This window comes from Malus domestica, chromosome 13 (assembly GCF_042453785.1).
Source record: "Malus domestica chromosome 13, GDT2T_hap1".
Classification (NCBI taxonomy): domain Eukaryota; kingdom Viridiplantae; phylum Streptophyta; class Magnoliopsida; order Rosales; family Rosaceae; genus Malus; species Malus domestica.
This window is the reverse complement of record NC_091673.1, coordinates 38,242,252-38,255,980: the sequence shown is the minus strand read 5'-3', so window position 1 is coordinate 38,255,980 and position 13,729 is coordinate 38,242,252. Positions and strand designations below refer to the sequence as shown.

General features: G+C 37.9%; 1 protein-coding gene across 6 annotated transcripts; it reads right to left on the bottom strand.

The window, feature by feature from the left end:
- Nucleotides 1-2,138: 2,138 nt before the first annotated feature.
- Nucleotides 2,139-11,618, bottom strand: LOC114823327 (clathrin interactor EPSIN 2-like). 6 transcript variants are annotated; one of them, XM_029098823.2, is made up of 15 exons: nucleotides 11,344-11,618; nucleotides 10,813-10,933; nucleotides 10,521-10,572; nucleotides 10,226-10,305; nucleotides 10,078-10,156; nucleotides 9,706-9,789; nucleotides 9,338-9,483; nucleotides 8,563-8,922; nucleotides 7,541-7,582; nucleotides 7,145-7,237; nucleotides 6,869-7,050; nucleotides 4,011-4,228; nucleotides 3,011-3,932; nucleotides 2,458-2,917; nucleotides 2,139-2,232 (listed from the first exon to the last, which is right to left on the bottom strand). In XM_029098823.2, exons 2-14 carry the CDS (start codon nucleotides 10,845-10,847, stop codon nucleotides 2,469-2,471), a joined length of 2,742 nt encoding a protein of 913 aa, XP_028954656.1. In that variant the 5' UTR covers nucleotides 10,848-10,933; nucleotides 11,344-11,618; the 3' UTR covers nucleotides 2,139-2,232; nucleotides 2,458-2,468. The 6 variants fall into 6 exon arrangements, with proteins under 6 accessions (XP_028954656.1, XP_028954655.1, XP_028954657.1 ...); XM_029098822.2 differs by having other exon boundaries at nucleotides 2,139-2,917; XM_029098824.2 differs by having other exon boundaries at nucleotides 2,139-2,917; nucleotides 4,011-4,219; nucleotides 11,344-11,615.
- Nucleotides 11,619-13,729: the final 2,111 nt, after the last annotated feature.

Sequence of the window (13,729 nt, the reverse complement as noted above, 5' to 3'; positions counted from 1 at the left end):
CAGTTCGGCGACTGGAGGAAGAAGATGACGTGCGTGGGGGTGCGTGGGTCTGTGCCCCTCCCGACGCTTGGGGGCGCGTGCGGCATTGAAATTTTTTTCTAAAAATACCTCGACGTCCGTGACGTCGAGTAGGTCACTGTGGTATATTCTTATACCCAATTTGAGCATCGTATGAGAAGTTATTACGTATTGTTGGTTGTATGCTTTAAATAACGTTTTTATAGTTGTTTCACATATAAGTGAGACCTATCCCGAGGACGAGCGCGTTCAAGGGTGTCACGGAGGTTATGACCCTTCAACTTACTAGTGAGTGGGCAGTATTTTCTATATTTACCTATATACTATTGATTTTTCCCCAAAATTGAATTTAAATGAAAGTATGTTTTAAAATGCCATGCATACATATATATAAAATATATGAATTAGTAATTGTTGCATATATATGTTAAATGGTGTTGTGGACGCACATGTGAGTATGAGGTGAGTTTATATTGTTCATATAATTTATTAATGATGTGAATTGTGTTGAGAGCTCATAACCTACACCCCTGGTGTTAGTGCTTATATTATTCACCCCGCACCACACGCTCACCTTGGATCCAAGTAGGTGCATGTCGTACAAACCATTAGAGATGGTTCCGACTTATAGGTGATCTTAGATTATTATACAGCTGTTGATGAGAGAAGCACTAAAGTGTATTCTTACACCATTCTTATCGTACAGACTACTTTAGGTAGTTCCGATTTATGTGCAGAGTAGCGCCATACAGGTCACAGTGGTGACTCCGGTTGGATTGGATATTGAGCTATAAAATTGACCGTACAGGACAGCTGCAAGGTCTCCGGTTGATTCCTTATTTCACCTGTTATTTTGATGCATCCTTATTCTGTTATTGACGCTTACAGCATGACATACTTTCTAGTTTTTTATAAAGATTGGTGAATTGAGATATTTGAAGATTTATATGCATATTATGTTATTGTCTGGGAAAGTATACAGGTTTTACAGCGAGGGGTTAGAAATGTTATTAAATGAAATATTTTCGAAAAGCTTTGTTTTACTGACCCACTCAATCTTGTTTTGCGCCCCTCCAGGTTCTAGTTAGCGCTTCCGCATCGCACTTTTGGTTACGTCACGCTCACGCAATGGCCAGCACGCCTTGATTCTAGGATCGAGGTGTGTCAGTTGTAAATTGAGATTTACCTAAAAAGAATTTGCTAAATACATTAAAAGTCTATTTCTATATCAATTTTCATTAAATCTTAATATTAAAAGAAGAAAGATATACAAACATTACTTAAACATTACACAGATCACGTTTTTAGACTTAAATATACTAATTAAGTTTAAATAATCTAATTTTAACCATTTATTTTTTCAATTTATTAAATAGTTAATCCATTAAATCTAAAGATCCGATCAACTTTAACTTTGAAAAACTTCTTTTTGCAGATGCAACTATAACTAGTATGGTTAACAAAATTGTACAGGCAACCCATGCATTCTAGAAACAACCATCCATTTGATTCAGATATTTCAACACTTCCATTGCCCAATTTATTTCCTCAGTGGTGGTTGCAGAGGTGCAGTGGCGGTGGACATGGTGAGGCGGTGGTGGTGGTGTTGGTGTGGTGATGGTGAAACAATGGAGGTGGCCATGGGGGCAAGGCTGATCACAATGGAGGATATGGTGGTGGGAGATGTTGATGTCAGAGATTGTGGATGTCGTGGTGGTGATGGTGAGTCGGTAGAGTATGTTTTTGTGGTGGTGATGGAGGAGGTGGTGGTGGTGGTGGTGGTGATGGTGACGGTGATGGATCATCAATTTAACATCTCACCCTAAATCCATTAAGTTTTTCATCTAAAATAAGTTGTGCAAGGCACATGACTTGTATTCAGAGTTATTCTTGTAATTTGAAATGCCATCTTCTTGGTTAGGTTTTCGAAGGTTTAGTTAATGTCGAGCAATGGATGCTTCAAAATTGGTAAACTAACTGAAGAATTTTGTGCCGAACATAATAACATTTGAGACGAACTTCCAAAACTTAGATATCTTCGTTTTTTCGTTCCAAATTTGTCAATCACCTCTTCTGTTTTGCGCATACTGATATACAAAACTAGAGGAACAAAAAGAATATAAGAAAGTTGGAAGAATGAATCAACGCTTATTGGTTTGTGTCCGTAGCCAAACATCGCTATAAATGTTGCACCATCTGCCAAAAAGAATATACCTGATAATAAGAAGAGAAACGATGAGACCAGCTAGGCAATGCACCTCTAGACAACACTCTCTTGTGACCCATAAGAAACGCATGGTTACAAAGACGATGAACGGAAAATTACATCACATGGGGCCGGCCACAAAATTACACAACTTTTGTTTCAAAATACAACCTTCTATACCAAATATTGGTCTAGATGTGAATTGTGATGGAATTTAATAGTAAAAACCTTACTTTTGTCAATTTCATCGGTAGCCGCCATATGGCTGCTGAGGATTACCACCTGCGCCCATCATGGGGTTATAACCACTAGGCATGTTTGAACCAGGAGGTAATCTGGTTTGCCTTTGCATCCCCAAGCCCATATTCATTCCCATTCCCATGTTCGTCCCCATATCCATGGGTTGATTTGTGCCACCATACCCCCCCATGCCCATACCTCCACCAGGACTGCGGCCCATACCCATGCCCGGACCAGGACCCATCCCCACGCCCATACCAGAACCCACCATAGCGTTTGGTGGCGCCCTAAGAACACTTGCACCTGCACGGCCAATTCCAGAACCAGATCCCATGGCTTTACCCATGTTAATAGTAGATGTTGCAGGAGTTGCCGGCTGCTTCTCCATCCTCTTTTCCTTCCGATTAATGGAATCAAAATCAATTCCAATATCATTCAATGGGTTAATTTTAGCTGCAAATGAAAAAACAAAACAAAAGCCGTTATAAAACACACAAAAAACATAGATAGTTAATAAACAAGTTGAAGAAGAGACATAGCCCTCACCTCCAGATATATTTAAATTAACTAGGCCTCTGCTGAGCGTATCAGCCCAAACTGCTGACTTAGTTTCAAACTTGCTGTCTTTAGGTGGTTGAGCAACTATAGCAAGTGCCCCTGTTGAAGATGACAGTGGTTGCAGGGAACCCATTGAGGTGTTTGGCCCTGTTTGTGAAAAAACGTTGCCCAGAACATCACTGTTATGTTGCGAACCTCGTCCAGATGGAGCTTGATGAGCGGCCTGTGAAGCTACCGAGCCGACAGAACCATGTTGTGGATGGAAGTTCCCACCACTAAGCTGTGCAGCCGGTCCATTATGAGCATGAAGAGGCATGTAACCTCCCTGTTGTGAAAAGAAGTTTCCGCTGTAGGGAGCTGAAAATCCACCTTCTTGTGAAATGAAACTTCCATTGTTAAACTGTGCAGTAGGTCCTGTTGGAGTTTGAGGAGCTCCATGTGAAGTGATGGTAGCTGTAGGCCCTCCCTGTGATGGAAAACCCCCACCACTGTGTTGTCCAGCAAATCCAGTTTGATTATCAGGGACTATAGATCCTGGCTGCACATGAAAATTTCCATACATATTAGTACTTGGCTGTGGATGCTGACCTGTTGGACTTGAAAAGGATTGCTGTGAAGGTCCGGTAGGTGGCAGAATATCAGCGAGAATATCCATGTTGTTGTGTTCAGTAGAGAGCTCTTGAGACACAAATTGCGAGTTTGTTGGAGTCTGAACACTGGAAACACCAGATAAAGAATAACTTGCAGCAGAAAATGAATCCCCCAAGGGAAAGTTGGAAGCTGTATCTACACTCTGGTTCATGGTTGGTGTGAAAGAGTCTGTGGACGTGGAAGTGTGTGGCTGAGGTTGGACCGCCTCACTGGAAGGTAGAGCTTTGAAAGGGGAATCACCGAATGGATCTTCAAATGGCTGCATTGAAGGAGAACACTTTTAATCCAAGAAGCAGCATGTCACTTGAGAAATTATTTTAATAGCAAAAATGCCTACCTGATTCATAACATTAGACGTTGATGGAGTTGCTGCAAATGTGGTTGCAGAACTAGAGTTTACAAGGGGATCAGCTACAAATGTAGCAGTAGAAGATGTAGTCGGTACAATGGCCAATGCATTTGAAGAGAATGAGTCAGAAAGGGAACCTAGTAAGTCCATCTCAACATTGTTTGAGGTAACCGGGGCTGCTTGGACAGCTGGGGCAGCTTGGGCAGCTGTTAAAGGAAAGACAATGTGAGTTTCTCATAGAGCTGCATTTCAATCACAAACATAAACGTAAAAGAACATTTATATCAAAACAACCTGCTTGCAAAAGGTTACCAAGATAGTAAATGATCTTTTTTCCAGGATAACAACATATAAGAAATGATCTGGTTTTATACACAGGAGCATAAACTAACATACGAAAAAATACACCGTTACATGAGACCTTTGTTCTCTGTATCAACAGGGTGTACATAGAAACCTATACTACCTTCCACTCAACAGTAGTAGAATATTAAGGACAACCAGTACAAATTGCAGCTCAGACATACTAGTTCATAAAAGGATGCTAAAACCCTACTTAATATTAAACGAAGAGGAGGCTGTCGACAATAATTTGACAATGCCCAGTAATGCACAATGTTACGACCGCCACTGCACTCACCCTTAATAACCATAATGACTCCACAACTACTATAACATATCATTATACCACAAAGTATTATGTCATTAGCTCCACCTCCGCAGCTCCTGCTGAGTATAAGACATCTCATGCGCATTTTGTTCATTTAATGAAAATTAACTAAACAAAGGGAACGTGCAAATTTTCGCATGTATAACAGAAACTTCGGGCATCGAGGAATGCAAGAAAAAGAATAGATAGATATGAAACAGGTTTCTTCAAGATTACTATCTTGGAGAACAAAGATTACTATATGAATCATAATGAAACAGAAAAAAGAACAGCATGGAACTGGTCAACCAGTCAATTAACAATTGTGCAAATGTGCTTCGCAGATTAAAATTATGTTAGATAAATATCAAGTTATTGTATGTGAGTGACATAGACAGTCATCAATCAAGATCAATGTATTAAAAGGTGGAGCTGTAGGCAAGGCGTTCCATGGATACCCCCGCTTAGGCGTGAGGCAAAGCCTCACGGGACCTAAATAACTTGATATATATTGCATATATAATTATATATATAGTATAATACTTTGTAAAACAAATATAATTATAACTAAGCCAAAGATAATTTCTTCTTCTTCATTACTAAGTGTAGTTGTACTTGGAAATTATGTCATATAGTCTTAAAATGTTGTAATTATTTATTTTATTGTAAGCAATTATAGTGAACTTCAAGAGAAATATGGCTCAGTGGCCACAATTATAGGGAGTTTGAAAGGAAATAAAGGCAGAATGTCGCAATTAAAGGCAATTCAAAAGGAAATAAAGGCTAAGTGGAGCTATTATAGGGAATTTAAAATGAAATAAAGATTGAGTGGAGCAATTATTATAAGGAATTTAAAGCAAATAATGGCTGAGTGGAGTAGTTATAGGAAATTTCAGGAGAAATAAATCTTAGCTAATCAAAATGGTAGGTGGCAGAATCTGAATGAGCAATAATTAAATAAAAAACAAAAAAATAAAAAAGAGTTAAGAGTTGGACTTTGCCACTAGGATTTGGAGAGAGAGAAACTTTCTCTCCTTCTTCCCTGAAACTAGAATGGCACACAGAGGAATGGCAGAAACAGAGGAACAGCAGAAATAGACCTGGATTTGGAAAGAAAAAACGCCCAACTGAATGCCTGGGCGCGCCTCAGCCGCCTAGGCGTGTCCCGACGATGCCTTACGCCTACCCCTACAAAACAGAGGCGAAAACCCAGCAGCCCCGCCTCCAAGGGTGCCTAGACGCACCCCGAGGCTAGTTTTTTTAAACACTGTTCAAGATCAAGCTTTGGGCCATGTACAGCCAATGTTTTCACATTTCACTTGCTTGACCATCTTCAACAACCAATTAAAATGCAAGCACATCAAATCTGTTTGGAGAATCAACCATCTCCAATGACTTAGTAGTGTGTACTCATACTGCATGCTTTAGCCCAATGATACTCATCGACACTGAGCAAACAATGACTTAGGACAGCATTGCATGGCTGAAATAAGGGCTTTTAGGAGGATTATTTAAAATGACAAGGAGTATTAGAGTTTAGGGTTTACAAGGCTTTGGATGAAAAATATTTAGTGTTTTGTTTGGGAATTTTATGACCCGTGAAAGGTCAAGGGAGTAACCAAGAATATAACTTTTGACTTCAATTGTAGTGTTTCCAACAGTAGGTTGAATTAGGGTTTCAAGAATAAGGTACTTAGCATTTTAAGGTGGTTGATCGTGGTGTGAAACACTGAACAAGTAACTAAACGAGGAGAAAAAGATTCAATAAGCGTAACCACACCCACTTCCAATGAATTATGTAATAACAAAAATTCTCCCAACTTCAAAAACCTCAGAAACGCAAATAAACCCTCACTAATAGCTTACTAATGAAAGATGCATTCTTATCAGAAAACAATAAGAAAAGCAGTCAAGGAATCAGACAGCTTAACCTGATTGCTTCCCCCTAGTCAAACAATCAACATAAAAGAAAGTACCAAAGAATTCACGCAAAAGAAATTATAAAAGAGTAGGGTTTAGTAGCAGATGTCCCATGTCACTTGAATGGGGCCAATCAAATACACCGGTACTGACATGTGCAACAAACAACTCACAATAAAGAATGTTTGAGTTATATTCATTAAATACACAATGATAGCACATTCTTCAGCAGTTTGGACTGGGATAAAGCATAAATATGCATACAGGACTTACTAACCTGAAACTGAACCAAATGCATCGCCTGAAACTGAACCACGTGGATCAAATTCATCTGAAGGCTCCACTTCCTGCTTCGAAGGCGATGCAGAAGCAACATGAACACTGGTTGCTTGGCTTGGATTATTGCTTGAAGGTGGAGAAGAAGCTCTAGGAGCAGAAGCTGCTGGAGTTTCACCACCCCTGTAATCAAGAAATATTAACTGATTGAGCTAACGCTTAAAATAGGAAGAAAAAAATGAGTGAATCAAATTCTTTATTTCAGACAAATTAATACCTTTCATTGTGAACAGGGCTTCGAGATTCACTTACAACCTCCTCATAACTAGAAGGAGCCCCAATGTTTTGTTCAGAAAATTTCCTGCTTAGCCTGCCAAAAATGAATAATATTGTTATTGGGAATTGGCAATGTTCTGGAATACTCTGATGAAATTACCATATATTACTAATCATTACTTTGTTTTTATTACCGAAGTCTTTAATATTTCTTCATATGAGGCATATGTATATACATATACAGATATATATATATACCCATAAAAAAACAATCAACATGTTCAACTTAAAGATCTTTAAAATTTTAATATTTGGATTTAATCATAAGTTCATGTCCAATGTATAGGAGCCAGAGACCCAAGAATATATTTCAAGCACATGTCCACTAAAGAGTTACCTTCCATCTTGAGATTGGTCATCAGTTTTAGCACCACTAACACTGCAATGAGGACACATAAAGAATAAACAATGAAGTTCCCATTTAGGTTAAGTAATAAGCAATGTTCTAAAAGGCGCTAGGTGCTATTCGGGGTGACAGGTAGGGGCCTAGGCGGTTTTTTTTATTTAAATTAAATTTATTATGACATATAAATAAGTGTCTACTTATAATACATAATCGTATTGGGAAACATAAATTGCAACATAAAAGTGACATACAAATTATAAAGTACTAGAACATATTCAGAACATGGGGAACAAGCATATAATGTGTTTCATCCAAGTATCCAACAAGCCCCTTACAACTTATTTAAACATGAAATGCAAAATGTAAGTTATCTAATTTCTATTTGAAAGAGAGTTCCAACCCTAACCAATTTTCTTAAAAAAAATTTAAAGCAAAAAAAGTCACAAAACCGCCAGCCCACCTAGACCCAACTAGACTCACCTAGTTGGGCTAGACGAAGGCCTAGCCTAGGCGCCCTTTATTATTTTTTAAACGCCCAAGCATTAATCGGGGCCGTGGCCAGCCGCCTAGCGCCTAGGCCGAGACTTTTAGAACACTAGTAGTAAGCAAATGATCAAGACTACAGCCTCAACTGTACAAATATTTAAAAAATAAAAAAAAAAGCATCCAAAAAATTTTGGCATGTACAAATATGCACTTCCACTTTTGATGCATTAATATGGAAAAGTTATCTTTGGTACTTTATTTCGTGCTGAAAACATATATTTAAACAGTAATATTTTCTAAAGTGGAACCATCATAAAAATGAATAAATTAAATTAAATAAAAACAAGAGAATATAATTGTTACATAACAAATCTGCTTTCTCAATGTTCAAGAAAATAGCTAAGTTGACTTCCTCAAAATAGAGTATGAGATAACCTAAAAAAAATACATGCCACCAAGAAAATCAAAATGTTTCTTAATCACATACTAGTAATGATTCAAAATTATCAACGGAAAAAGACCATTACCGAGAGGAATAATGACCATCATCATCAATTGAACGCTCCCTCTCTCTATCAGAGCTTCTACTTCTAGAGCCATGACGGTAATCATCAACACTTCGACTTCTTCCTCGATAATCATCATCCCTGTAACCTTCCCTCCCGTTGCGTTCATCATATTCTCTGCCATAACGATCTCCATCACGACTGTACCGGTCATCATCCCTATAGCCCCATTCTCGTTCCCTCCCATAGCCATTCCTATCTTCATCCCTGCCTCCATAGCGGCCTTCGTAATGATCATCGTCATATTTGTCACCATATCCTCCTAGACTTGAATGGGAACCAGGCCTATACATTCCACCTGTCGATGATGTATTACGAAACCTGTTGGATATACAATCAGTCAGAAACCCCTTTCATTAGAACTTCCTGTAAAGGATGAACCAGCATAGTTTTACAACATTACTCCTTTTACTTTGCTTATACATATAGATCTACAAAAAATACTACTTTTCTCTATTACACCTAGCTCTAGAATCCAAAGTGGTGAAACACTAAAAAATCACTGTTTGAAATGTTACTGCCACTACTCAAATGACAGCTAATACTGTAAAGCAATAAAGAAACTTCAAGACTTCGGAAATTTAACGTTTTAAAAAATATAGAGTGAAGATACTTTTCTTGTTCCTAATGGCATGGGATGCTTATATAAAAACTAACATTAAAATAAAAAATAAAAGAATTCAAGAAATGTAAAAGGTAGATATCAAAACAAAGCCCTTTCTGAGAGAATGCTTACTTGTCCCTGTTAGCAGCTGCTTTCTGTCTAACCTCAATTATCCTTTCTTTGTCATTGACAAGAGCCACAAGACTCTGAGACTTCTTTCTGACATTACTTCCCTGGTCCCTTCCACTGGAATCAATGTATTGAAAATCGGATAATGTCTGTTTCAGGAAAAAAGTACCGGTTTAGTAAGCTCGATAAACAAGTCGATGGGTAATCCAATGGGGTTGCCCAAGTGGTGTGCGGTGGGCAAAAGGGTAATTATTATGACATGCCAAGGGTTCCATCCCTTCCCAACACTCCAAAACAACTATTTCATGTCTTTGTGATTATCAGAAAAATGAATGAAGATATGAATCTTGGAAACAAAGGGCGGTAGTTACCGATATTTGATACGCATGCTCCTTGATATCATCGATGACACGCTCTGACCCATGACCCACCATGTATTCCAAGATAATTAAAGCCTGATTTTAAGCACAAATATTATATGAACAACATGTCAACACAGAAGTAAACAAACCTCACCATAGTACTAGATGCATGTGAAAGCTAACAATAAAAAAAATTAAAAATTAAAAAAAAATATAGTGACTGTGATAATAGGAGTTACCCATACATTACATGGAGATGGAAGGGGACGGGAGAGGGAGCGAGACTAAGAGACAGACACAGAGATAGAAAGCAAACGAGAGAGAATCCTAAACAATGTGTGTCTGCAAATAACTCCAACAAAGTACATAGAGATGACAAACCTTGTAAACATGCCTCCAGTTCTTTCCAGTATCACTTAGCCGCTTCCAAATGATGGACATGATCATCTGGTATTCATGACTGCACAATTGTTTGGGAATGAATTTCTTTTGAAGATAATAATTGATACAAAGAAACTGTCAAACTTACTAGTTTCGGGTTGCCAGTGCAATGTCAGCAAGAAGTGATCCATGAGGACCCCAGGGCTCATTACTTGTAGCATCAAGAACCTAAATAGGAGAGAGAGTGGTGTCAGTTGATGAGAGTGAGAGTGAGAGAGAAAGAGTGGTGTGAGTTGATGAGAGTGAGAGTGAGAGAGAAAGAGTGGTGTGAGTTGATGAGAGTGAGAGTGAGCGACAGAGAGAGAGAGAGATGGACTACATCCTGAGGCAGTTATGTTAATTAACCAACCTACTTTTGCAGAGCTAACAAAAAAGAAAACTACCTTCTGTTCTATTCCAGGAACTTTCAGCACTTTCTTGTTCACCTCTCTCTTTCTGCAAGAACACAACAAACAACAGCAGTTTAGCGTTTTGGCTACAAACCATACGGAATTTTTTTTTTTTTTTTTTTTTTGTCAACATCGTAAAAAAAACAATTCAGAATTCGTAACGTTGAACCAAAAAAGATCACATATTAAGTAACAAGTACATACGAAGATTATTATCAAAGCACAACAAAATTGATAAAAATACATAGCAATCAACTTAAAGTGATGAACACGATTTAAGACTTACATGTCCCTAACAGTTTGATCAAAGACTTTCTTCATCTTAGCACGATTTCCGAATCATTAGTAATGAACAACAGCGGCAAATCCGCGATCCAAAACGAATATCGCCTCTTAGGAACCTTGACCTGCAAGAAGCATCAATTCAGTTCAAAGAAGACAAGGATCATAAAAAATTTCTGGACCTAATAACAGAATGTACCCAGATCAATCAAATTGAAACTCAAATTTCATCGAATACAGAAATGGTTGGCAAATTTGAATCAACTTTAATCGTTGCAAATTAACAAACATACATATATATATATATATATATATATAAAGAATGAATCTATCGAATCAAGTATTGAAAACCCAAATAATAATTTGACCCATAAAAAAACTATTAATTGGGAAAAAAAATTCGAATTTGAAATCAAATGTACAAATAAGCAGAGCTGAATCAAAGAAAATACGAACAAAGGGAACGAATTAGATCTGAAACAGAGAAAAATCAAGAAAATTAAGGAGAACCAGATCTAAATGGAAGGAAACCTACCTGATCCAATTGAAGCGATTATTGGGTCCCCAAAAAAATTGTGAATAAAGAATAAGAAATGGATCTGGTACAGATAAAGGGAGGTGAAGGAGAAGGATCAGAGAGAGAGAGAGAGTAAGAGAGAGAGAGGAGAGAGGAGAGCTCCTGAATTCCCTGAGCTGTTTTTTTGGTAATTGTCTTTATTCTTTGAACAAGATAAACAGTGAGAAGAAGAGAGATATTTTGAAGAATTTTGGGTTTTGGCTTTTTAGGGTTTTTTGTGTTAATGATTTGCTATTTGCATTCAAAAAATTCATTTTGTATTCTAGAATTTTTATAATTAAAAATAAAACTATACTTGTGAGAATTATAGAATAAAATTTTTGAAATGCTAAATAATTCATTTTCTATTTTAAACAATAGTAAAAAGGAGAAAGTCGATATTTATATTTTAAACTACTTATTGTAAATTACTTTTACTTAGAGGGAAAAATGAAATGGAATGGAAATTAGCGTAATGATGAAAAAGACAACGTAATTTTACATGCAGCGATTCATGGACAGCTGTTGTGACAACCTGTCCCAAATTTTCTATGTAATTTCTTCCCGAGTATGTGAATTGACTATTATGCCCTTTTTGGCAAGTGACATGGACATATTTATATCACTTTTATTTTATTTCTCGCTATCGCATTTAAATTGTACACGTTGTTATGAGTGTACATGGATTTTTATCATTGTAGAAACACTGTTACGGATAGATTTCTATGTCCTTTTAAAGTAGAAAATCTGAAAACTTATCCCTTTAAAGCCTATCTGTGCCTATCCCCTCAATCAACTCCCTCAAATCTCTCACCAATCCCATCATTTCCCTCTACATGGCACCCAATCAGAAAAAGCAAGAAAATATCTCACTCTTTCTCTCTTCCTTCTCTCTCCCTCTCGTAAACTCTCTTATTCTCTGCAACACCACAAACAAGCCTCAAAGCTTGCAGATCTAACCTAAAAACCACTTCTTTGTGCTCATCTCACCTTTACGAGCACAACCATACCTGTAAAACCTTAAATGGACAAGTTTTTAACGTCGAACTCGTGAGGTCCAAACTCAGTGTTTTGAGTTCGACGTGTTTGTGACCAAGTTACAAGCTTTTAGGAATGTTAAAGGCTTCCATTCAACTCCCCGAGGTCCTTAGTGAAGTTTTGGTGAAGAATCAACGTTGAAACAACCAAGTTTTGAGGAGTTCACTTTTGGGTGAAGCTTTCGAGGTGTTTTCCGACCACCTCCATCCACTTTTTGGACTCCAAACAAGTATAACGTGATTCTACTTTTCATGAGCTTCAAATCCATATAAAGTAGGTCAGAATGGTTGAGGAAGAAGTTATGCGAGTTTGAAAATTTTCTAGAAACCGGCAAGATTCGAGTTGCAGACGGTGGCACCGACGGCGGAGGATGGCGACGGACGATGGGGCTCACCGGAGAAGAAGGAGAATATTCCGCCAAAGTTGACGGAATATCCTAACGGCATCAGGTAATGCCGTTAACCTTTGTTAAGGATTTAAAGGAATGTTTTGTGGAATATTCCTAACGGCCGTTAAGCCTCTGTTAGTGTTCAGCCGCGCGTGGGGGCGCGTTAGGCCTTGCTTTGGCCGGCGCGTGGGGGCGCGTGCAAGGTCCAAAATTATTTCTAAAAATTTGGGGATGTTCATGACGTCGAGTAGATCGATTTCATGTATTTAAATCCTATGTTTGAGCAAACTATGAGGATTTTATTTAGGTTTCCATATATGTGCTTTAATTAATTCTATTATAGTTATTTCACATATAGAGGAAACTTATCCCGAGGACTTGAGGGGCCAGACTAGGCTCGGGGGCTACGACCCAGCAATGTACTTGTGAGTGGGCAGTTTATTTCTATATATATATATATATATATATATATATATATATGGCTTATAGTTTCCATAAACTGCATTTAAATGATTTATGCCTATTATGCCAATTTTAGTTTAATTTGGTAAATGTGCTTTGTGCTTGGAATTATAAAATGGTTATGGCTTGTCCATACGTATATTTACTTGCTTACAATTATGGTATTGTGGTAGAATACTAAAACGTTTCTACAAGACGCACAGGTAAATTCAGGTGAGCTCAGTATTGATTTAAATTGTGTAGCATACATATATTCATATAGTTAGCTTATCATTACTACACCCAGGTGTTAGTGCTCCCGCTCGGGGCTAGGGCCAGCCTTCACGTGTATACTCGTCTTGGATTCAAGTTAGGTGCTAGCCTATCATACAAGTCACATTAGGTGACTCCGACTTGTAGGTGACTGTGCTTAGCGCAACCTGCACATGATTGTAACACTAGAGCGTATATTATTATACCTAGCTTGTCGTACATGTC